General features: G+C 41.2%; 1 protein-coding gene across 7 annotated transcripts in view; it reads left to right on the top strand.

Moving 5' to 3' along the window:
- The window catches only part of elmo1 (engulfment and cell motility 1 (ced-12 homolog, C. elegans)), a 97,924-nt gene that overhangs the window by 65,298 nt on the left and 6,736 nt on the right, over nucleotides 1-25,890 (top strand). For 6 of the 7 annotated variants that reach the window (XM_068728471.1, XM_068728470.1, XM_068728472.1 and 3 more), the window contains 3 exons: nucleotides 2,056-2,192; nucleotides 19,480-19,643; nucleotides 22,308-22,420. In XM_068728471.1, the coding sequence (XP_068584572.1) occupies nucleotides 2,056-2,192; nucleotides 19,480-19,643; nucleotides 22,308-22,420 (414 nt within the window). Of the gene's footprint in view, nucleotides 1-2,055; nucleotides 2,193-7,380; nucleotides 7,878-19,479; nucleotides 19,644-22,307; nucleotides 22,421-25,890 lie in introns of those variants that run through there. The other variant, XM_068728475.1, reaches the window with a different exon arrangement.

Genomic DNA, 25,890 nt, shown 5'->3' with positions numbered 1-25,890 from the left:
CTCGCCCTCCCCTTAATCTCCCATCCATCGCTCCAAATCAAGGCTCAGGTCGCTGTGCCCGTGGCCTGCGGGCATCACTCATTATACTGTGAAGTTTCAATTGCTGCCTGACCTCTTCCATCCAATTTCATGGCTGCTTGTGGTGGGCCAGTGCCCCTGCTGCTCTGCTCTGAAACTCTATAAATGAACCAACCTTTGGCTCAAGGCCACAACTCATCTCAGCAAGACGACGAGAGGGAGATGAATTTAGTTCAAATGAATGTCAAGCCTTGTTACTCTACCTCTTGGTTAATATAGTTTGGGCACTCAAGAGTCCTGGCTTTCCCTCTTCCCCCTCATTCTTATTTCAAACACACTCTCACACAAATAGTGGGGAGGGTAGCGCTTCAGTGCACTGCTAATAAAGAAAAGAAACCGTCCATGGCTTTGGAAAATAGAAAATCTCAACTTAATCCAATTGGAACAGTGTTTGCTGGTCACAACTTGTCTCCAGGGGGTATTTTGTGAGCTAAATTTTCAATAATACGCAGCTTTGCTGAGTTGGGGAACTGTATCTCATTCTCAGTGGCTGTTTCTCAGAAATAAACTATAAACACATCAACTTTCTTCCATGTCTTTGATGCAGACTCAGATTGTCTCTGTCTGTCACATCATATATTTCTCTGTACTCTATCTTCTGGAAAATGCTGTGTTATGATTATTAATTTAGCGTGCACAAGCCTGATGATTTATTAATTGAAGTTCAAGTGTCAGAATGATCACGCATGATCATTAAACATTTGTCACTTTGAATGTAGTGTTAATCCTTTAAGCAGCAGTTGTTTGATGATTTCATCAGTAAAATTGTCTAGCTAAGCGATGTTTATCTGCAGTATTTGTGTGTGTGGGTCGCTTGGCCCTGTTGTTGTGCATTAGTCAGGTTTTCAGGTTCAGGCCACATTCCTTCAGGCCCAATTACGTATTTATAGATTGAAGGCCACCATATGGCATGAGTTGCTCAACGGAGGAGAGAGGTAACAAGTAAATGGAGCTTTGGTGGCCAACTGTTCTTTTAGTGTTGGTGTATGGACATGTTGTGAATGTGATTCAGGATCTGACTTATTGGGATTAGATTGATGGAGCTTTGATTGAGAGGGTACAGTGGTAACATCCAGAGTACTGTCAGATGAGTCACTGATAAGGATGTGTATTAAAGAAACTGACATTCTGGGAAATAAGCTTTTCTGCCAACATGCCTTTACACACCGGGGCATTTAAACAACAATATTTGTACATCAATATATTTTGTCAAACTTTTGTTTTTGTCATGAATACTTTACAAAGAATGCAAATATTACGTGGCTAAAAAGGGACGCCATTTTTTTCTGAGCTATTTAAATTTGATTGAGCTTTCGCCCCACGAATAAAGGCATCAACCAATCACATTGTGCTGAACAGACATTAATCACGTACACTTGTATTGTACAACAACACAGAGGCTTCGGGGTGTGAACCCAGAGCCATATAAATTATTAATTACCATACAAGAGGGCAAACTTTATTACTCCTTTCCACCTTGACAAATGCAGCACAGACCAGATCGACTCCTTCTTTCACAATAAAAGCTCTAGATATATGCACTGCGTAACTGTTTACCACAGGGAACTCAAATGTATTCAGTAAAAGTGAAAAGAGTAAAATATACAAGTTAATTAGTATATTGTACTAGCAACACATTAGCTGCAGACAGCTAATTAACGAGCAGTAAACCTAACAAATCAATAATCAATAATTACTAAATTGCTATAATAAAGAAACAACTGGCATTTGGGTGGTAAACAAAAGATGCTTGTCAATATATCATTGCACCCATTAGAGCATTATTTAGGTCACTAACTATAAGTGATAAGTTACAGTTTAGTATAAATTAGATGCAAAGTAATTTGTTTTGTTTTAAATCAAGTGTCACCATAAAATGGATTGCTGGCACAAACAGGCTTTATTCACTGGTAGCGTCTTTCATTTAAACTGCTGCTGTACTGAAGGTGACAACGTTTCTCTCAATTGTGTCCACAGCCAGTGAAAACTGCCACGACTTCCACCCCATGTTCTTCACCCACGATCGCTCCTTCGAGGAATTCTTCTGCATCTGCATCCAGCTGCTCAACAAAACCTGGAAGGAGATGAGAGCCACAAGTGAAGACTTCAACAAGGTACACTGCATGTGTGTGTGTTTTGGGAGATAGGAGTTTGAGATGAATAACAAACGCTGTGTACCATTTTCCATGCAACATACCGACTATAACTAGGTTTTGAGTTTGTAGCGCTTTCACTCTGGAAAAGTGACAAAATGAATTACCCTTGATACCAGTATGCATACTAAGCTTGTTTGATTTTTTAAGTGTGTTGTTGATGGACTCCTCACAGCTGGAAAAAGTTCAAACAAGTTGTAGAAACAGTTGAGACATCTCCAGGATTTTTTTTTGTAAATTTCCAAATTTGAAATTGGCTAATTGCTTTTCTCAGTTTGATCCATGGCGGTTGTTTTTTTTTTTAATCATTTCCTGTTGATTTGGGACACGGCTCATGTCTTTGTCTAATTAAAAATAGTTAGAAGAACTGAACACAGTAAGATGCAACATCGTGAAGAAATCACAGCATGAATTTTTTTTTAATGCAATACAAAATGAGACATCTATTGTCAGAAAATAAGTTGTGTATTTATTTGTTCATTCACCAATAACCAAACAGATGAACATTGTTACATACAGAAAAGCTGTGCTACAGATGTAATGTATATAGGGCCTCTAGCTGAAGCTAATTTGCAGCTTCATCCGGGCCTAGGGTTTTAAATCGAGGTTAAAACAGAAAAAAAAACAGAATCAAAATTAAAATGATAGGACAGAAAAAATGAGTGTATGTAATTTATGTTTTTAAAGAATTTAGTAATGATGCCATTTCTTTGATCTCTGATCCATAACATGTTAAGGATGTATATGATAATGTTTAATGATGTGTATACACATTTGAGCTGCTTTGATAGATATACATGGTGTCATCAAACAAGAAAAGTTTAAATCTGTTTTGATAGTTTGGACACTTTCCTAGTATGGGCTTCTAACTTGAGTTGAGAATCCAAGATGACACCTAATAAATGACACAGTAGAAAGACAAAACAGTGCTTTTACAGAATTACGGCAAAGTAGGATTTGTGGCATGCTTCATTGATTTCTGTTGTATACACTGGCAGCAGTCACAGTCGCACAGCTCACTCTTAAATACAACAGTTTTAATCATATCTCAAACTCTGTTATTAGACTGGCATTGCCAAGAGTCCCATGTAAATAGCAGGCCTGATTAAGGTCCATAGACATGGAAATGTTTTTTCTTGTTTGCACAGATGAGCACGCTTTAGGCGTTTCCTTTTTAAGGGCACAGATTCAGAGCAAGAACTGCACACACATCTCAGGGGCTTTTTAGACTTATTTTATATTTTATATTTCTTATATTGTTTTGTTTTTTCTTCTCTCGGATATGAAACATTAGCTGCCTCTATTGGCTGAGCCACTGATTAAACTACTACATCTTCATTTGGAGCTCATTGGAGTCCGGATGAAGATGAAAAACTCCCTGTAAAGCTGGCTAATGTTGAGTCGGCTCACACAGGAAGGATGGGTGTGTGTGTGTGTGCCACTGCCAGACGGTGATAGTAATGAGGTGTTTATGACCGATATTGTATGTTGTGAATTCAATTGGGCATCAGATGTAGCAGTCAACAGATGCCGTATCCCTTTTCCCTGATTTGTCAAACTAATTATGATTATCTTATGGTGTCAAATACCAGACTGTCATGAGCTTTGCTACTATTTACTGCCTTCGATCAGCGTAGAAATGGTTCCTCATACATGAATGAGCCGGTCCTCACGTTTTCATTTGCTCTGCAGGTCACAAGATGTCACACTACTATAAATATATACATATTGTGCGACATGAAAGTGATACTGTAATTGCTTATTCAGTTTCCACATCTTTATTTTTGTTTTTGAATGGAGTATTCTTGTGCAAAAATGAAGTGACGCTAGAGTTGCATCATCCTACGTTATTTCACCAGCAGTAAAATGATGGAAGACAGCAGTGTGGATTTTATAAGCCAGTATGTTATTGCAAGCAGATGTTAGCACCCAGATGCAAGTGAACAAAGTCTGTCTTTCACAAAGGAAATAACCGAGTGATTGTGAAATATATTGTTGTTGGTATTTTGATACTTGCTACAGCGTTTCAAACCACTGCAAGAGGCTACAAAATGGAGAATTCTAATATATGTCAGTCGAGAAAATGTAGCCATCCTCTGTAGTCATTGTTGAATCCACCTACAGTCTACTGAAGTCCTCACCACCGTCTGTGTTTTTACTTTTGCCACTCACTTAAAAAAAACTTTGGTGCGTTCACTTCTCAGCATAATTTTACTTTGGGGTTTAATTAATTCAGAGATGAAAAAGGGAAATGTTCAGTGTGACACAGGATGACTTGTCATCTGTGTTTGTCTGATTACCTAAACGTTGTTATAATGAACTGAAACTTTTTTTATTTAATGATGGATATGCCAGGAGAGATGCAACCATCTCTATTAGGCTTGGAATGTGTGAACTGTATTTCTAGTTCACCTTGGAGGAGAATTCAACACACGTACCTTACACACACCTCCCCTAGCAAGAGATCCTATTATCCAATCCCATCCTTCACACCCCTACCTTGAAGGCGAGAGTCAGTTTCGATTGAGTTGGGATAGATGATGCTTCCCTTCCATCTCCCCTCTTCCCTCCCCGACCTCGTCTTTCATCGCTCCGTACCTTGGGAGTTTGAAATTCAGCAGCAGCTTGTCGATGGTAAGACTGTTTGGTCTCGAGGGCTTCCTATCAGCTAAATGGTGCGTGCAGAGCTCTGCGCTGCCAGCCTCTAACGCTGAGTGTCTCAGTTTGTATCCGCTATGAACTTAGAAACACTCTGGAGACATCAGCCCCTCTGATGATGTCTGAACATTGTCATTTTGTACCCAATTCTGTCAACAAAAGTTGTTTATCTGTAACTGAAACCGTCACTGAATACACATTTCATAAAACAAAATGTCTAGAAGATGGAGAGGAGGAAGATGTTCCAAAAAAGGCAGACTGGGGAAGATCAGTGTAAATCCTGCTAAACCCCGAGCATTAACATGAGCAAATAAAAATGACAAAATATTAGTAACGACAAGAAGAAGGAAATTACTTTAAGTTGAAGGGCTTTATGGGGTCAGTAAAGTGACTAATTAAAAGAGAGGATAAAGGAAAATCCCCAAAGTCAACATTTGAAGTCACATTGAAACAGCAATTATGAGTGTCTTTAGCCTCCCATGTGAAGCTGAATATGTGGGGTATAATTACGAGTCGGATGTGACCAAAACCTTCAGATTTAATTGTACAAAATAGGTATTCAATTGTAATAGAAATGCATTGGAAAAGCATTGGAAACAAAGTTATTGCCAATGGAAATACAAACACTTACCGCTGACCCATGAGGCTAAGCTCATGGGTCAGCAGTAGGAAGGGGAAATAGGGATTTTGTTACAAAAAATGTTTAAATATATATTTGGCAAATACCAAGAGATAACTGAACAATTAAAAAGGGACACAGAGACCGTAACATCTTAAAAACATGTTTTTTTATTCCACTGTGTCTATACAAGGTAGCAATAAGAAAGGTGGATATAATAAATTGTAATAACTATTTAGTATGAGTAAAATATAAATGGAGTGTAAATAGATTTGTATCACCAGTAAGTGCTTACTCACCTAATGATGGATGATGCAGGCATAACTGGGATAAGTGATACATAATAGTAATGCTGTCTATCCCACTTGCACTGATTTGAAGCACAGTTATTGTCATTTTAACTGCAAGCAATTGGTCATTTAAACCGGACTATTGAACTTTGTAGTTCAGCTGCCTCATCGTTGGCAATCAATCATATAATTGGATGTTGTGTTTCAATCGACTAAGAATAGTATTTTTTTTTATGGTGTCTTGATGAAGAAAATAAAAGTCACAATGGAATTCACAAACACCATAATTGTGTTTGCTTGGTTAGCAACAATTTCACAGATATGTGTTTCGTCTTTGTTGTAATGGTCTGTGATTGTAAAGTGTAAATGTAAATGTGATGTCACATTCAATTCCTCATGTACATACAGTGCATGAAGCTATATACTCTCGAGGGTCTGTGGAAGGATAATAAGCTGTGTCAGGATAATCCTAAGGGCGTCCTCTTCAAAACACGGCTAGTTGCACGGCTAGATTTCCTTGCAGCTCCCACAGTCGCTGCCAGACAGTGACGGCACTGAGCTCTCTGAGGTGTGGAATACTAAAACACCTTGTTGGGGTTTTATCGATATTTTAATGTGCGTGATGCTGTTGCCTGCAAGTATGCGAGCATTTCTTAAACGCTAAAGGCTCTCTCAGCCGCTTGCTCTTCATGGCTGACTGAGCATCTGCCCTACACACACACACACACACACACACACACACACACACACACACACACACACACACACACACACACACACACACAGAGGCTCTTACATGAATTTATGCCCATTAAAGACAAAAGGCACACTGGCTTAAATGAAGCTTAAAAACACGGTGGCACTGCATCCCCCCACCCCGTCTCTCACACACACACACACACACACACACACACACACACACCATATAGAGCCAATGTGCATTCATGTTTTTTTACTTTCAGAATGTAGTGTAGTAAAAGACGTTGTTATAGAGAAAAAGGGATGTGTACGTGCTGTGTGTACGTGATGTGTGGGTGTTTAATGGAGGCAGGTCTGATGCTCCCAGGGCACAGCGCCGACCGTCAAGCAACCGTTTCCCTTGTTTCCATAGCAACCACTGTCCAATTACCGCTGCCGCGCTACACTACTCTGGCTCTGTTTTGGTAAGATGGAGCCACTTCTACGCTGCATGTGTACACGCTTGTGTTAAAATGCGCCGGTGCTTGTGTGTGTGTGTCTATCAGAGACTCTTTCTTGTACGGCTGCATGTCGTCTCTTCATCCAAACATCGGTACTGAGAGCTTCTCCTCCCTCACCTCAGGAAAGAAAAGACACCATCTCACTCTGCTCAGCCGCTTGGAGAAAAGAAAAATCCCTCACTGATGTAGCGACTTGCAGCCACTCACGATACCCCTCCTCCTCCTTCGTCTCCTCTTCTCTCATCCCTCCCCCTCTGTCTAATCCTCTCTCTCCCCCTCATACACACACACACTCATACACACACACACACACACACACATACACACTTATCATGTGATTCACTTGCTGCACCACCATTGGCGTCTCTGATCGTGGCGTGTGTCCAATCAGGGCATAAGCCTGGAGATCAACATAAGCGAAGCAGAGCAGCCTGGCTGATGCTCTTAGAGTCACAGAGGAAGGGAGCAAGGCAGCTAAAGAGACATACAGAAATATTATAGTTAAGGGGACAGTTAAAGAACAAACTAGTAGTTTGTTGTTAGTTTTTTTTTGTTTTTTTTTATTTAAATGGAATATATGCTAAAAGAGATTAAACAGGAAACCTGAAGGAACAAAGAGCCAAGAGAGGAAAGCGCAAAAGGAGAAGGTGCACATGCTGCGCTGACAGATGAGTCTTCCCTTATTGTGGCTAACGCTAAAGCTAACTGTCCACAATCAGCTAGACTGCTCTTGCTAGGAGCCATCTGCTTCCTAATTCCATCCTTCCATCCATCCCTGTCTCTCGGCGGGTGCTAAAAACTCCTTCTCTGGCAAAAGCACGAGGATTCACCTGTCACTGTGGAGAGTTTCACACCACACTTGGAAACATGGAGGTGACATGTAAGTAAGAGTGGAAATGAGAAAGAGAGAGTGGTTTTCAATTAGCATGGATGGATGGAGCAAAGGGAGGTGGTAGTAAAGGAGGAAGAGGGACTGTTTGTGTTGTTGCCTGGCTGCAGAGGAGGAGGAGGAGGGGAGGGAGGATGGAGAGTGGAAGGAGCGGAGAAGAAAAAGGCAGGGATGAAGAAGATGGGACAGGAGCAGAGCAAAAGAGGAGGCACAGATGGAGCTGTGTAGACTCAGCGAGGCGTAAGCAGGTTCGACAAGGACCCAGATCACAGCCTTTTCATTAACTAACGCACACACACACACACACACACACATAATCTGCTAGATTGCAATTTCACCAACACACACCCACACATCTACATGCACACGTACTCACCTACCCCCATCACTCCAGGCATCATCTGTATTCCAGTGTACGCAGTGTGTGTGTGTGTGTGTGTGTGTGTGTGTGTGTGTGAGTGTGTGTGTGTGTGTGTGTGTGTGTGTGTGTGTGTGTGTGTGTGTGTGTGTGTGTGTGTGTGTGTGTGTGTGTGTGTGTGTGTGTGTGTGTGTGTGTGTGTGTATATGGTGGGGGGTTGGGCTTTGTTGTTGTGAATGGGATTAGTCTATAACACCAACACCCACCATTTGTCACCAGAGGAATTTGATGCCACTACTACTGATCTCCTCCACTCCACCCTGTCTCTCTCAGCCTTGGATGAGCTTCAACCAGTGTTTTAGCCAGAGGGGTTTGACTCAGGATTAGAGTGGGGTCAGTCCCAGACTGCAGAGCAGGAGTCTGTGAAATACTGCCAGGACCGGATTTCATGTGTTTCGGACAATACACAGTACAATTGTATCCACTTTCTGTGCTTTTAAACCAGGCTTTGTAGGGAGGAACTGTGTCCTGGCTACTAGATGACCTAATATAATGAATTGTGCTGAAATGTTTTGCAGATTAGTAAATCAGTCGATTGACAAAAAAGTATTCTACAGTGCTGAATCATTATTCATCAAAAAAAAAAGTTAGCTTGTTCCAGCTTAAAAATATAGATGTGTTTCTTATTAAGTTGACAATGATATAAAACAATTTGAAAATGTTTTCTAGACATTGTGATGGCAGCTTTCACTATTTTCTGACATTTTAGCAACGAATGATTCCTTCATCTAAAAGTATAAACAAATCAGAAGAATATTTTGATGTTTTGAAGGACTTAATGAGAAGTTTGGTGCCATTCGCATATACGTTTGTTCAATAGGAAGCTAAAGCTCACAGACAACTAAGTTATAGTCTATAAAGACTGCAAACAATGAGAAAAAACTAGCAGCACCTCTAAAGCCCACTCATTAACAGGTTATATTCAATTTGTTTTGTTTATAACAAAACCAAAATCTAAAAATAACGCATTTTGGCTTTACTGGGATGCTGGATTATTTCTTGGCGGGGCCAGGCTTGCCGATTGCAGTCTTTGCGCTAAATTAAGCTAACTGACTCCAGCTCCATATTGAACAGATGGATACAAGATTGTCATCAATCTTCTCATCTAAGATTCGGACAGAAAGCTAACAAGCATACCCAACAAAATGACAAACCATTCCAACAGCAAAACAATACACATTAGTTGCAGCTCTGTTGATGGTACTGTTTCCAATCCTACATGGCAAGCCAAGTTCAATCACTGAGAAAAACACTGTTGTGTGCGTCTGTATCACTGTCCTGTAAAAGTGCCCCTTGAACCTGGTCCTTCAGCACTTCAGCTAAATAATCCAAGCACAGATGTGAAGCAAACGTGTTTTTTGCTGGTGTTTGACATTTCTGCTCTGGCCTGAGGTGATCCAGAGGAGAGTAGATAATCTGCTTTGTTCAACCATGTTAAAGACTGATTTGTCCCATGTGGGATTATTCACATGGCGATCCTCAAAAGCCCCCGCAGCTGCAGCAGACCGACCCCTTCATCAACCATGTCGCATCATTTTATGTTTGGCTACCATTAAAAGAATATGACTGTGCGTTGAGATGCTATTCTAGTTTTATTTAAGGCTGCTCGCCGCAATTCAATTAAGGACGCTTAATGCAAATCAATGCAAATTATTTCTGGCTCTGCTCTTTAGCAATGGGACAGTTCCTCCACTTTGCCCGAAGGTTAACATGCACGCATACGTGACTAATGAAATGGGTGTGTTGTGTTGTGTCCGGTCAAAAGGGATGTGACTATGATAATGTGAGTGCAGGTGTCAAAGGTTTTGGGTGGATGGCGTGTTTGGATTCCAAAAAGCAGATTGGTACAGTTAATGAATGCGCTGCACACGCTGCCATATGCCAACAGCTGTGACTGCTGCTGTCGTGCATTGCATGAAGCAGTGCATCTATGACTCGTATCAGGACACAGTAAACCGGCCCCTCCCCCGCTCCTTTTCTGCAATGAGACCCGCTGTTTTCTTATTCCGTACTGGTTTTATTTACCTCTACAAGCCTCTAGATCTCTCCTCTCTCTGTCCTTCCCTCAATCCCTTTATAGCTCTTGCTCTTTCTCTGCCTCCTGTGGTCTCTCTCCCTCTTTTCCTCCTCCTCATTCTTGTCTCTCGACCCCTCTCCACCTTTATTGTTGAATTCAGACAGGCTATTTATATCTTTCTGCCTGGCTGCCTCACCTCCCACTCCCTTAACAAGGTTTGTTTTATTGTTTTTGCACATGTGTACGCGCAATCGGACAGCGCGTGAATGTGTGTTTGTACATGCATCGCAAAAAATTGGTGTCTGTGTTTGAGTTGTTGTAAGGTTGTGTGTGGTTATATCAGGGTTTTTTTGTTTGTTTTTTGTATGAGTTTGTGTAGCAAGAGCACAGTGTGAATGCCAAGCTTTGTGTCTATGCAGGGACTTGTTTCTTTTTCATCTGTGCATTAGTTTGTTTTGTGTGGTTGCCTAAGGGGGGGGGGGGGGGTCTCTGATCTCAGGCAGCGCTGGCCCACTCACTCTTAGAGAGCAGAAACTTAGCTCGCTAATCAGACCAGAGAGATCAGCAACCATTAGCATCAAACCATCAGAGTTCCATGGGCAGAGATGCGGAGCTAACATTTTGCTTCGTTGTGTTTCAAGATGATACCCTTGTCCCATCTTCACAGCTGTTAATTGGAAATCAACAGGGGAAAAGATGAGAAAACTCAAGTTTTCTTGACTTTTGATTTAGTTATTTATCATTTATTTACATGTTTGTTTATTGATTAGTCAGTGTGCATTTCTTCGATAAATACGTGTCATAATTCTGTGCACATAAATCCACACAGTGTGTACTTTAGATTCTCCTTGCAGACAATGAAAAGTCTCCACAAAGGCCCTTGTGTTCGGATGTGTGTTATTGTGAATACGTGCTGGAATATGACAGCTGTTCGCCTCATTGCGCATGGAAATAAGCTAATTTGCTGCAAAACCTGGTGGGAAATCTGCGTAGTGTCCATTGTTACAGTATAGCTTGTGCAGCTCTCCTTAAACCCCAAAATGGCCTTGCTCTCTGCAATGTCAAACATTTGGTGTGAAAGGCCTAAATAGTTGCTCTTTCTAATATTCATGGAGAACTTAACTGACCTCAGTTTTTAGACAACTTCAGGTCAAAAAATGTATTAATGCTGATATTTCAGATATAATTTCTACTCAGCAATAAGTGCATTATGGGTAGACTCTTGGATAGGGATTGTTCCAGATGGGAGTTATCATATGAATTATAATGAAATAATACCGGTTTTGATGTCCTTGAATGGATGTTTAATCACAACCAATTTACTCATCCCTCTGGGACAATTAATGCAGAACATTCATATTTCCTGCAACAACCGTGTCATAATAAAACACTCATTAATGCAAAGCTGCAAGCCAAGGTCGACACTTGGCTTTCATCAGCATTTCTTGACTCACAGTAAGTGGCGATTTCCCAGGCGACTTTGCTCGCCAGTCATCCATATGGGCCGTGCTGCACCTCACATGGAGCCTGTTGTTGAAAAGAAGCTCCTCTGACAGTTTGTCTGGGCTTGCAGTGGTAGCACTCTAAATATGGCAACAGCAGCTAGCAGCAACAGCAGCTAGCAGCAACAGCCGGCGTCGACCCTGCATCACTCATGTGGAAGGAAGAATAGAATTGATGGAGTGAGGCCTCCAGATGTGTTGTGGGAATTTTGGGAATTTACATGGAGTGCAGTGCCGTTGGAAATATGTCTGTTCAGAATGGGCTGAACGCTCCTAAGAGCTATAGATTCATTATATTTAGATATGAAAAATGATTTTACTATTCTAAGTCATTGTACCCCGAATATCCTAAAAAAGGCCCCTAAAGCACGTAAAATATATGCAACTCAAATGTATACTACTTACTGTTTACTTCTCCTTCAGAGGAAAACATTGTACTAATACATTTACCTGACAGAGAAATGTTAACCCAAAAAAAAAAAAAAAAAACAAGTCACGTGGTCAGAAACATTGGTGAAAAACACCAGACTAGGGTAATTATCCAAATAGGCGTATTAGTCGCTTGCTTTGACCTAACCTTTGCGATTAATGTAAAGCATGTATTTTTTTATACAATGACGTTACTAGTGTTCTAAGTAAGTATCAAGTCATAAAGCAGGGAAATACGCACCGAAGTCGCGGCTTATTCGCGGTCACAGCAGAGAAATAAACTCTAGTTCAACTCTACTTTCAGTTGGCTATCTGCTCATGTTAACTCCAGGGAAGTGAAGAAGAGTTTGGTTGTAAAGTGAACTGTAGTCAATGAGCCGCGGTCTGCCTGATGTGGACGACATGCTGGACTCGGACTACAGACCCTGAAGCTCCGCCCCGGCTGCACCACAGAGCGCTGTTTGCTTGTTTATTCTAAGTTTATTCTTATCAAACCTATCACATGTCTAAATTGCACCAAAATCATTCCCTTGGTATCCCAGCAATACAACCACCAACTGTGAAGTAGATCGGATGAGCAGTTTAGTGAAGCGAAGGACAGAGATTCCTTGCTTTATTATTGTTTCATGTGTGTTGGTGCTTGTTCATACTCATAATGCATGTAGGTGAGGGATGGATTAGTATGTGTGCAGTGTACGTGTGTGCGTTGAGAATGTGTATACCTCTCTTGCCTTCAGTACAGTATGTGCTGATCCATGTAGTGCAGTAATACTGTGAAAAAGGTCCCTAAGGAATTCAGAGAGAAAAGAGCTGCTTTTCACTCTGCTTTAAAGTAACATTTACCTCTTACCACTCTATTTTGTTTTGTTGAAATACCCAGATACAGTGACTTCTTACATTCCAGCTATGGGGGGTATATACATAATTGAAATTTTAATGGATGAAAGTAGTGCCTTTCCACTTAGTTGCTTTCAGCAGACTTGACAAAGAGCCATGACGGGGTTGTCAGGAGAGTCTAACAAGAAAAGCTGAATATGCTAAATATAATCTTGGAATCTGTCTGCAGCACTCACTTCTTGTTCTTCACCCTCTATGCATTATGCTGTGAAAGGTCATTACTAGGGTTGCATATTTTCAACATCGATTAATCATTTTGTCTATGAAATGCCATGCCATGGTTATGTTTCAAATTTCTTATCTTGTTTAACCAACGGTCCAATACCCAAATATATTATCTTTACAATTGTATAAAAGGAAGAAAAAGCAGCCAATACAATATTTTAGAGGCTAACAACCAGCAATTTTGCAGATTAATCAATTAATCAACTCATTATTTTAGCTGTAGTCAATATTGATACAACAGTTGTTGTCAACAGTCTTTTACTGTTCATGCTGCCCGTTATGTGACCCATATTCATTTTGGCACATTTGACTATCCCCATCCTGCAGTGGAAATAAAGGTTGTACCATGTTGTCCCCTTTATGTCATCTACGATGTCTCTAACCATTATAACTGTGACATCAGAAACATGGACTGTTGTCTCAAAACAGCTTTTTGTAACCCAAGTGGGAAGCCTTTGAAGCACGACACTGTGTTGTGACCAAAGCGAAGCCGTAGTGTGTGTGCTGTCTAACGCCTGTCAGACGGAGATCTGAGTTTTGTTGTGTCTCCCCAAAAGTCCTCTCACACAGAATGCCAGTGACAGAGAGCAAAAACCGGCACAGTTGGCATTGTTGGCATAGATTAGTGTCACTATCATTTCATAAACAGAAACCAGAAGTAAACTATCTGTTGCCTACATAGTGAGTGGACAAACAAGTCTCATGTTAAACCTGTCATTACTTGATTTGTGTACCAGAGTGTGGACTACACTGCTGGTTGAATATTGTTTAATGTATTAGAATATATAATTATTAACAACTGCAGATTTATTTGGTATTAAAGACATAAATCTTCAACCAGCTTTGTCACATTTTCAGTCTTGTCTGCTTCCAAAACACTTTTTTTCCCCTCTTTCTTTCTAAATTGAATACAACCCATAACAGTACTCCTCTCTCTGTACAGCATTATAGGAGACAGGCATCTTTTCATGTCCATCAATGTGGCATTGTTTTATTTTTAATGACATCGTGGTCAACTTTGAAGGAGATAATTATTAATTGAACATGCTGGCAGGAAGGGAAAATGGAATTACCATTTCAATGACATGGAAATTGATTCCCTGTATTCTCTTTTTCTACTTATTATTAAAAAATACAGGCACTCTGGATAGAAATGTGCATGTGGGATAATGCTTCCTTTTGTATGTCGGCAAGCATGCATGTTTTGTCAAGGCTTTAAAGGTGCAATGTGTAATGCCTAGCCACATGTTCTCCAAAGAAATAGGGGTCAGTATTTCACCTTTACTACTGGGTCCATAGAATCTAAATTTAATAAGCACTTATTTAAAAAAAAAAAAAGAAAGAAAGCCAACTTCGAACTAACAGCATGGCAGGAATACGCAAAATTCAACCAAACTAAAAAAACACTGCTATCTTATATTATAATGTTGTTTGCGGCACTAACCAGGGACTTTACCGTCCGTCTAAGTTTTGATACTTTGTTTATTCAAACTAAATCCAAAATGGCAGAAACAAGAAAACTTAGGGGAGCACACGGTAGCTGCAGGAGGCGGACTGCTGTAGTAGTATTAGCAGAAATTACGGGCCGGACCTTGCTGGTTGACAATAAATATCTCTGCAGCACAATAAATTGACATGTTAACATCAAAACTTCTTACTTCTTCAGTCTATTTTGATAACGTTTGTTAATAGAAAACATTCTGGCCAGATCTCCCACGTTGCACCTTTAAATGCAGTAACACATCTCACCGATGCTCAAATTATCACCACGTGATATTGACTTTTTGATTGCTTTCAGGGAGTATCAGCAAAGTCATTATTCTGTGATTACCACCTTATTTGCCCACCAAAGTGCCTCTCCAGCACAATCTCCAGATTTCCCGACCCGGGCTTGAGGGGGCGGGTGAGCATTTGACTGACAGCTGGTAAATGATGCCATTAGCATCTCTTTTAGGTAAATGGAGCAGTGGCGGGCCGGCGACAGTCGATTGGTCGGAGAGGGAGGGAGGTAATTTGTTACGGCTGTTGCGCTGTCAATGATGGATGGTGAGGCTACTCCAGGAAGAAGGAACTGCCCAACTGTCCTGTTTGAGGAGAGACAGAAAGGAGGAGCGGAGGAGAGTGAGGGTGGAGGAGTGTGGCAGGCGAGTCTGTGTGGCCAGCTCTTCATTACGTGTACTTGACGGCTCATGGGACAGCGTTTAATTACTTTTCCTGACACTTGCTCTGCTGTCTAACTCTCCCTCCAAAGAGCTACAAGAAAGAATGATGGCCTGTTGTCTGGAAGAGATTAGGGAGCATGAGAGGGAATGTAGAGACAGACAGAAATTAAGGTGGACAAGATACAGTAGAAGAGATGAATCTTGGATCAGCAGCTCTGACAATAAACAGTTCTGCACTTAGACCATCTGAAGTGCAGCCGAGATGACTGCTGTCCAAACTGAGCTTTAAGGGTGTGAGCTCACCCTGCAAAGTTTGTTCCTGCGCTGATGTCATCTCACCTCTACCAAGGTGCTCTCTGAGCAATCAGCCGATGAAAAAGAAGGATGCACATAAAATATTCATAATGCCCCACCGCCCTGTTGTGAACGGACCATGTGTTCGTATTAAATGTGATGAATATTCGGGGTGTTAATTAGCATGAGTGCAGCCACATGGGCCGACAGAATTGTTTTCCTTCCGGAGACATGACTGCAAACAAGGCATATTAATGAACATTCCCCTGGGACTGCTCTGCTGAAACACCAGAGCTGGATGGCAGTCGGCCTCCAGAAAGCAGGAGGAGGTTAGAAAGCGAGCTGCAGGTGACGACGAGATCTGCGTTTGAAAAAAGTAAAGCTCCTAAAATACAACCAAAAAAATGTTGGTGTTTTGGGGTACAAATGGATATCAAAGCTCATTCTTTGTTATACAATTTCCTTTATTTTTAAATAGCTTCTTGAGGAAACATGTTCTTTCTAGACACACTGACAGACCATTAGTAATTTTAATGGGGAAATAAATTAGTTTGAGGCTTAATTATCAGGATTACGTGAGTGTGTATGCGTGTGAAAATTCATGATAGGCTACTCTGTGGAGTTGTGATTGAAAGTAGTGGATAGGAGTGATGAATCTCTCGTAGCATGATTGCAAGCTGTGGCTCCATCAATTTGTCTGCTCATTTTTCACCTCAAACAGGAGGAGGAGGGGAGGCTGAAAGGCCGGTCCTGGGGGTTGTAAATCTGCTGTTAGCTGGACACCTGTTTCTCCCCATGACAATGTGGCGTACTCATTACAGGGAGAATACAGAAAGCAGCCCTCTGTGGAGACAAAACCACAAGAGTTAACTCAAATATGTTTCAAGCTGTTTTAGCTGAGGGAGGAATGGATAGCTGTCTTAATGGATGGATAAACCGATGGGAAGGGACAGACACAAATTAATGAAAAATAAAAGTCCTCCTTTGTATAACTTGCTACCACAAGCCTGGATCTCAGCTCACAGTTTCTGCACGTAGTCATCTAGAACAAGTCCTAGCCAACGGGGAGGGAAGGTGTCGACCCTCGCCCTCTAGTGGTTAGTCAGTCTTCTGTGGCCATTACGCCATGGTTTCCAAATGATTTTATGAGGTTAATATTTTGCACACAGGGCCTAGAGCAGCACTTCTTTTTAAACAGAAAAGATCACGATCTTCTGTCTGCCTCTTTCAAAGGGGATTTCAAGGATGTACTTGTGCTGAGTCATTGATGCGCTGCATCAACTTTAGTGCCAGTCAGGTTTGGATCACACGAAACAGGACCTCATGTGCACAAATGTGGGTCCGAGTCTTTGCAGGTTAATCAGACTACAAAGGGTCTCTGCAAGCAATTCTTGAGAATAGTGATGATTCTAATAGTTTGTCATATCTGGTCACTAATATGTACTAAAGTTAATTTCAGAGCTCCGCTGGTGCCAAAAAAAACACATGCTTGTTTCTCTAAATACCTCTCCATTTGACCCTGTTTTTATGTTGCCGTTGTCGTGCATTTATTTTTTTTGAAGGTCAATTTGTTAGAAAATACACTGTGATTGCCGCCTCTGAACATATTTGCATTCCAAAAAATAATCCCTGGATTAAATGGTGTAATCAGTGAGAAAATTACATTTTTCCTAGTATTTTCTGTGAGTGTTAACTTCAGGGCTTATCAGATAACGAGTTATAAATGGGTTAATTCCTTTTTGTGGCACTCTCACTGTACAGCAGCAGTATCTCAAAGGGGGACTTTGAGCCCAGACCATTTCCTAATGCATTTTTTACACAGTGAATGCAATGCTCATTCAAGAGGATTATCCTCGTTCGCCTTTGTTGGGTTTATGCTGTTCATATTTCATTTTTGGCAGCTCAATTCATCTATTTTTAATGCGTTCACCCCTGGCTTAGTCTGACTAGGGAAAGTTCAGAGGTTAGCAAGTTGATGAGTAATCGCCTTGCAGTAAACCTAAACAGCAAGAACAATATTACATAAGACTGTGTTTGGCTTCTTGGCTCACTGGGTTTTGGCATAGTTGAGGTTGAAGAGCCCAGATGAAACAGAAGAGTACAGAAAAGGAGAACACACCAGTTATAAGGAAAGTCCAAAAACATCTGCCTCTGAGTACATACAAAGACACAAAACTCATCCTCACCCTAAACTCTTCTCTTCGAGTCAACGTAGTGTGAGAAAATGTTTGCAGAGGCTTGATTTGTTTTTTGTGTGTGTCCTCTAGCATTTCATTAACAAGGCACACAGAGAAAAGAGAGACAGTAGAGTAAAATCGAAGCGAACAGAAGGGAAGACGAAGTCTATTTCTTTCTGTCACCTCAGTATGATCTGATCCAGTGAATCAGCATCTGCAGGCCCAGAGGTGGCTGCTAACAAGACTGATCCGTAATCAGGGCTGCTTGGCACGTCTAGCGTCACATCTGCAGTAATTCGTACAGCGCTGCTCAAACTTGCTAGAGAAATATTATGAAGTCCAGTGAAGTTTATTTTTTATAGCCAAATATCATATATAGTGCATCAGCAGGATTTACAGGCTCACATCTATCAAAGCTCTGTAACCTACTCTCTGTTTTGAAACCACTGTTGCAGGTGTTGTCCTTCAGCACATTAGGAATTATGTTTGCTACCTTGTGTGTGGGCTGAATATCTTCACAAATAAAGTAAATTAATCCATCTTTGAATTATATTAGTGCTCAAATTCTAATGCAAAGCAAAACAAATTGTAAGACTGCAAAGCTAAATGGAGGCAGCTTAGGACTCATTTTCGGAGGCTCAAGTGTGTGTGCGGAAGGATGAGGAGATGTTATGCTTTGATAAGAATTAGTGCTTTATTAACTGAGTAAAAATCTGTGGGTTTAATTCCATTTCACATCTTAATGCATTTAAGCACTGTTTAGGTTTGGGAATGTTGTTGAGATCCATCCAAATTTTCACCGGCTAACCACTGTTTTCTAATTGTATTCCTTTTTTCTTTCCGTAAACATAAGATATCCTCTTCAGTCTGTTTGTGGTCTGACAGTTGAGGAGCTTGATATTGTTTGTTCACTGCTGATGATTTGATTTTCACACACAGAGTTCTGTGTGTAGACTTTAATTAACTCTTGATACACATACACTGCAGGCAAATTGATTTAGACTTAGAGGTGTTTTCCTATTGTATTGTTACCTCGGTTGATCACAAAGACCCCTCAAGTGGGATTGATGACCTGGAACACCACACCATGTCATGCTTCTGCAGCCACAGCCAGACTAATGGTATTAGCGAGCTAGGGAATTAAAGGCAAGTTCTGTCATGCATTTCACTGATGCATAATTCCAAGGCTAACAGCTGACTAGCCACTGTCGAATTATTATTCTTTGCTCTTTTCCTCTTAAAGCTCAGTGCACCAGACTGGATTACAGGCTCCAGTTCTGAAAAAAATTATAATAATCCTGTCGGGAACTAAACAGGAGTTTATATGCTCCCCTGCCCCCTGTAATAGGGATGGGGTTAGTTTTAACTTCCTGACTGTACTGACTCATACACACACTCTTTCTACACCGTGTGTGGATCCTGCATCCACGATGATCTCACCGTGCCCTCCTCTGCCCTTTTCTCTTCTGCAGGTAATGCAGGTGGTGAGGGAGCAGATCATGCGAGCGCTGACTCTGAAGCCTAATTCCCTGGACCAGTTCAAGAGTCGCCTGCAGAACCTGAGCTACACAGAGATCCTGAAGATACGCCAGTCTGAAAGGATGAATCAGGAAGACTTCCAGTCCCGCCCCATCCTGTGAGTCAAGCAATCAATGGCCAGTATGATGTAGACACATTTGTCAAAGGGTTGTATTGGTTGCGTGAAGTGTCCCACAAAAGCCTATTGGGAAGTCAAGGTGGCAGCAAATTGCTGAACTTAGTGTGAATACCATTGACTGTATTCATTTATACTGTAGGTCGGACAGCTTTGAGTAAATCCATTCTGAATGCCAGCAACAGTAAGACATTTTCTGTAGAGTTGGAGGAACTGCTCAGTGATATTCCCTTGTCTTCAACTACCTAAACAGGTCTTAAGACTAAAATAAGGACATCATTTGCATCTACAAAAAAGAGTTGTCATTAATATGCTTGTAATTGCTATTTTTTCTGCTTTCCATTTGTCAATCAAATGCCAGCTGCTGACATAAAGCGGGTTGCTCCTGCGCTCTCCTCTCATGATTGAAATATGCATTAAATTCAAATTGTCTGCAAATGGCCTTCCTAGTGAATACTCCATTAACGACCCTCCAGCTCACAAAGCATGGAGAGCCAGTCTGTAATAGATCATTCATTGACTGATCATGGTTGCTGGGCCTGTAATGGAGAACATTGTTTTGTCCTGCCTGTATTTAATGGAGTAGCTAGCACTATTGGAAAATTGTTTCACAGAGAGAGCTCGTCCCTCTGAACAGTAATCAATGCTGAGCCAACGGCTTATTAAATCGATATTGGAAGGGTAGAGACCAAACTTTTAACAGCCAATTAATCCTATTGGAGAAAGAACAGAAGAACAAAAGCAAAGGGAGTTGCGAGAAATGTACCCTAAAACGATGTAATTATTTTATTCACATTTAGAATTATGTAACAAACACGGTTTAATATGTATAATACACTGAATTTCCTGTATTTCATTGGAAAAACAAGAGTATATCAGAGTGCAACAAATTCCCACCCAATCTCAGGCTGAAATAAACACCGAAATGAAAAAGCACATCTTGTAACATTTTATCACAGAATGACTGTTGGAAAGCATCACAGACTGATGAGTCTCTCCTTCAACAACGTGAGACTACTCGAGGTTGGAATTTTCCTCTAATCAATACAGCACAGTCATGACTTGCAAACCTAATGAGCAGAGCGTGTCAGACTGCAGAGTTAAAGGGGCTCTGTATTGCCTGCTTTAAGTGCTCTCTGCTATCAATTAATGTGGAGAATGACTTTAGACATCAAAAGAAGGTGATGAGGAGCTATTATGGCATCAGATCAAAGCTGTGTCCTGTAGACCATCTTTTCGTCTTATAGTTCATTTTGACTCTTTGAGGTATTTCTGCTTAATTAGTGTAATGTGGTTCTTTGTAATGTAAGTGGAAAATTTTGTATTTACTGGAAGTTGCACTAAAAATAACATTGACACCACATAAATTCATGCAGCAGGTCAACTCAGAACTGCTGAGGATACACTTCTGAGAAAATACTAATACACAACTTCATTGCAATGCAGTCCCCAGAAAATTAGGATGAAAAGTGGCTGTAATGTAATTCATTATTGATTCCCTGCTCCACCTGTGCATAAATAGTTTACTGATATGCTGGTGTAGGTACTGTACTTTTCTACAAAGCTATAAACTGTTCTTTTGCCTCAGTTCTTTAATCATTTACCTGATACCAACCAGAGTGCTTCCTTTATAGAGGTCTACCAGTACAACGCCTCAGCCCTTTAATTCAATTGTCCGTGATTTTCTGCATTTGCTGGAAAGAAGTTTAAATTGAACCTGGAGCTGCTTCCTAAAAGGGCAATGCAGCCAAACCATCAGTCTCAGATCAGTTTCCTGTGTCCAGCTCAGTCAGAAGAATAGCATGAGAGGCAGTAAAGCCGAGCCATCATCATCCATCCTACATGCAATGAGCCACACCTTTCCCACCAGCTGCTTCTTTAAGGACGCCAGAGTGAAGGTCTGACCACAGATCAATGTAATGACCAGAGTCACTGATGAGGCAAACACACAAGACTGCCAGAGTGAGACAGATGAAGGGAGATGAGTGAGGATGAGCCTGAAGAAGACGAGGGAGAGAAAAAAGGACAAAAATGTGATCAAGAACACCAGCAGGGGAAAATACGAGGAAATTATAGAAATGCAAAGCTTTTATGTGACTAGAAAGGCTGAAATCCTGTCAAGCTCGTCCTGTTTCTAAAGAAATAAAAATAATAAAAAGGTACATTGTAAGAGAAAAGACTCAAGTATAATGATGAGAAATAAAGATGGGCAGCAGCAGCGCTGCTCGGGCAGATAATATAAATAATTTATGTTGACTAGTGCTGTGTGCTCCACATTCATATGCAACACAGACACATATGAAATAATGACAGCGAGAGCCAAGGCAGCACAGCTTCCCACTGATCAGCCTTTTGGGACGCTACATGACATATTTCTGATTGTGTGAACATGTGCATGCATGTGTGGAAGTTTATTTTTGTATTTGGCATTCTCTGTTCCCTCCTGACAGCCGTAAAACCAGGGGATTGAAATAAATAATGCATTTTGCCAGAAAACCTGGGAAATGTAAAACAATTCACTTCCAGATCTCAGAGCATCTTGTATCTCACTGTCACTCTGCTTTCCACATCTGGAACGATATGGTTGATAGAATTTAGATATTTCTCTTCAAACCAATAATGTGTTCATTTTCTGTTTCTCTAAAGGGAGCTGAGAGAGAAGATCCAGCCCGAGATCATGGAGTTGATCAAACAGCAGAGGCTCAACAGGTTGTGTGATGGAACCTGCTTCAGGAAAATCAGTAGTCGCAGGAGGCAAGGTGAGACAACATAGCACTCGCGTGCATGCGCACATGTATAAAAGACACACATACATCCACAGATCACAACCACACAGGCATGGAAATTCACATCTCCCCGTGCTGTGTTCACAAAGGTAGTCCATCCTCTTACTGCTGTCTGTTTGTTCTTCATCCCTCCTCTCTGCACTCATCGACTTATTCCCTCTGCTTTACAAAAAAACCACAGGAAATGTGTATCACAGGAGATCTTTGAAGCTCTGGGCTGCTGTGGATCTGCTGTCATGAAAGTCCACACATATTTTTCTGGCTCTGTCAGCCTTTGAGGCAGATACACATGCGACATGCTGCCTCTTACTAGAACACATACAGAAATGCAGTACACATGTCTTTATGTCTTGAGATGCACAAACATGCCATCTTCCCCTCCTTTTGCTCCTGCATGCAAAGAACTACAAGGATACACAAAGCTGAAAAGCAGGGTGAACACACATTTATATACACTTGTCAGGATGAATTCTAGAGAAGGCTTTGAGAAAAAAAATGAAGGAGTGATAAAAGAGCTGACTGCGGTAACCCCGGGCTCCACAGTACAGGATGGAGGGTGTAGTGAAAATGTTAAAGCAGTGTATGTTTGGCTGAAACATAACACAAGTTAGACTATTTGTGGGTTGGTGGATGTCGAAGACGGCAACTTTCAGAGGATATCTTGAGATGTTCACATGCTTGTTATGATATCTAGGAAGCAAATGCAATGTGCATTTATAGATATACTCTTTTGACTTGATATAGTGTAAGTATTGATAATATTCCTCCCCAGTGAAACAGTAGAGGAGAAGGGAAGAAGGATAGAAAGCGAAAACCCAGCAGCCAGCTCAGATAGGACAGTATTTCATTCGTTTGGCATAATATCGTGTTTCACACTCACTGCCACTAGAAAGAAAGGAGGGAGGAAAGAGAGAGTAGTAGCATTTATATGGAGTGAAACTGATCTCACTCCACTCCACTGGTCACAAATGTGAAATGAAAAATAACAAGTTGTGCGTAATTTGGGTTATTTACAAATGTGTGTTCCAATCTACACACAAATATCAAGGAATTAATTTGAACTATTTGAAAATAGTCTTAAAAATGAGCGTCAGGCAAACATTTACATACATTTAACATTCTGTAAATAAATACAAATAACTTCAGATCTGAGAAGTTAAAGTTAAAGATCTGTACTAAAATCTGAATATTTAATCAGGTTGTGATGTGTGCATTTGTAAAACTGTTTTACATATGTTCATATTGCTTGTAGATTGGAATACGCATTTGTGAATACCCAAAAGAACGCACCAGTCCGTTGTGACCACTTATACATTTATAATGTATGATATACCGTTCCTCACTCAAAGAGGATTTAATCCGGTTTAAACTTGAACTTTTCACTCTTCTTTCCTCCCTCTTGCACTTTCCTTCACCCCTCTCTGTCTACTTATTCAAAAAAAAATTAGTGACAGATCCAGGTTGGAAGTTGGTTTGTTGTCATTGCTTTGTTGTCATCAGCTTCCCCGCAGGAAATGTACTTCCTATGAGTCAAATCAAATTGAGCACAACCAGTTAGAGTTTTTCCTAATGACACCAATGCATTTTGGCATTTGAAAGCCTGGTCACGATTTTTCTTGGCAGCTGTCATCCAGATGTTGTCAAAGCTGACTTACAGAAACAAACAAAAAAAAAACTGAAAAGGAATGGAATGTGGGGGGAAAGGGATTTGAAAAGACGTTGCAGGACAGATGTTCAGGTGGAAAGCATCACCCAGATCGAGTATCTGATCGTCTTCACTGCGTGTGGTCGGCTGATTTATGCTTGTCTGGTTTTTACTCAGCAACATGCTGGGAATAGTCTTGTATTACCATGTCACGGCTGTTGCTTTGGAGATCCTTTGAAAGGAATGGAGGACACATGAACGCATCAGCACACACACTAAACACGGAAATAAAAGAATTAGCCATTCAGGAGCAGGACACCCGCACACAGCCGTACAAAAGCAGTTCGGGAGCCTCCTTGGATTTAATTTAGCAAACTAGCCAGTATATTGGACTGGCTTTAATGTGCTGCAACGACACGCTGACGGTAGGGGAGTAGTCTGCCTGCTCCAAGCTAGCTGTAGCTGTCTTTGCCTCTGAGGACTCTTGATGGTGTCAAGGACATGCTGTTTCTCCCCAACACTCTCCTTTTTTATTTGGTTTGCTTCTATTTTTCTCCTTGTGCATGTGCTCCTTCATTCATACGTTCCCCTCACTCTCATCTCACTTTCCTCCACCCATACTCATCTATCCTTTTCTCCCTCTCCTCTCTGAGCCTTTGTTCTCATGCTGGTCCTTATACGCAGTATATCTACGCATTGACAATGTGAAGAGCACTTTGTTTTGCAGAATTTAGGCGAGCTGAACAAGAATAAAAGGAGCCCTCCAGCAAGTTTAATTTTCACAGGGGGTTTACATAAAATGAAACTTGGTTTATTCGTGTCATTTTCAATCAACTTGTCCAATCTTTTTACATACATAAAATGTGCTGCCCTCCTCCTTCCCGCTCTCTTTCTCCCATTTCTCCCTCAGCATCTTGTACGAATATCTCAAAGTCCTCCAGCCTGCAGGGACTCAAGTACCCTTATCAAATATTAATTTGGTTGACTTCAGAGCAGATGACTCTTCAGTCTACCTTCCAAAGTGCTGTTCTGCCCGTTATGGGGGGATGCTTCTTTCTAAAAGCTCAGGTTGATAGTCTTTTGAAGTTTGGAAGAAGAAGTGTTACCTGTGCAGTCTTTTAAGTGCAGCTTACTGACGGGTAACATGGGGCTCAGGAGAATGTACCTTGTATAAATGCTGCACTAAAGCAAAAATGAACTTGGATATTTGTCCTGATTCTGTTGAATCTCACCATGTTGTTCACCCACCTTCTAGCAGCTGAATCAGACAAATATAGTTTAAATTATATCAGAATGCAATTCAGTCCGCGATAGAAGTACAGTGCCTTGAAGTCAAAGGAAGAATTTATGCGCTTATGTGAAGACACGCATGCTCACACATCAGTCACGCTATCAGTTAGGCTGAACAGTTGATGGCGTCTTCTCCCAAAACCCTCCTCCCCTCACAGCCGCTGCACACATCTCTATCCGCTCCCCGTGGACACTCTGCACCAGCCTGGCAAAGCCAACTGTCTATTTTCAGCAATTAGGATTTGGACTGTGCCACCCATGCACACGCCAGTCAGACCTCCCCAGTCTGTGCCCACTCACTGCCAGCTCAGCTCGGTGCCCACCTTGGCAGGGAACCACTAACGAAACACCAGGCTGGCCGCAGAGGCCGAAGCTGCACTTTACAAACACAGCTGGTAGTTACAGGCTGCTGGAGGATTACACATCACATCAGCCAAGAGAAAAGCACACTTAACTCATCATCATCAATTATGGATTTTTGTGCATTTGATGTCTTGCTCAAATTCTG

This window comes from Cebidichthys violaceus, unplaced genomic scaffold (genome assembly GCF_023349555.1).
Source record: "Cebidichthys violaceus isolate CVI_PGR_0920_01 unplaced genomic scaffold, fCebVio1.0.p SCAF_42, whole genome shotgun sequence".
Taxonomy (NCBI): domain Eukaryota; kingdom Metazoa; phylum Chordata; class Actinopteri; order Perciformes; family Stichaeidae; genus Cebidichthys; species Cebidichthys violaceus.
This window is presented reverse-complemented; position numbering and strand designations above follow the sequence as displayed.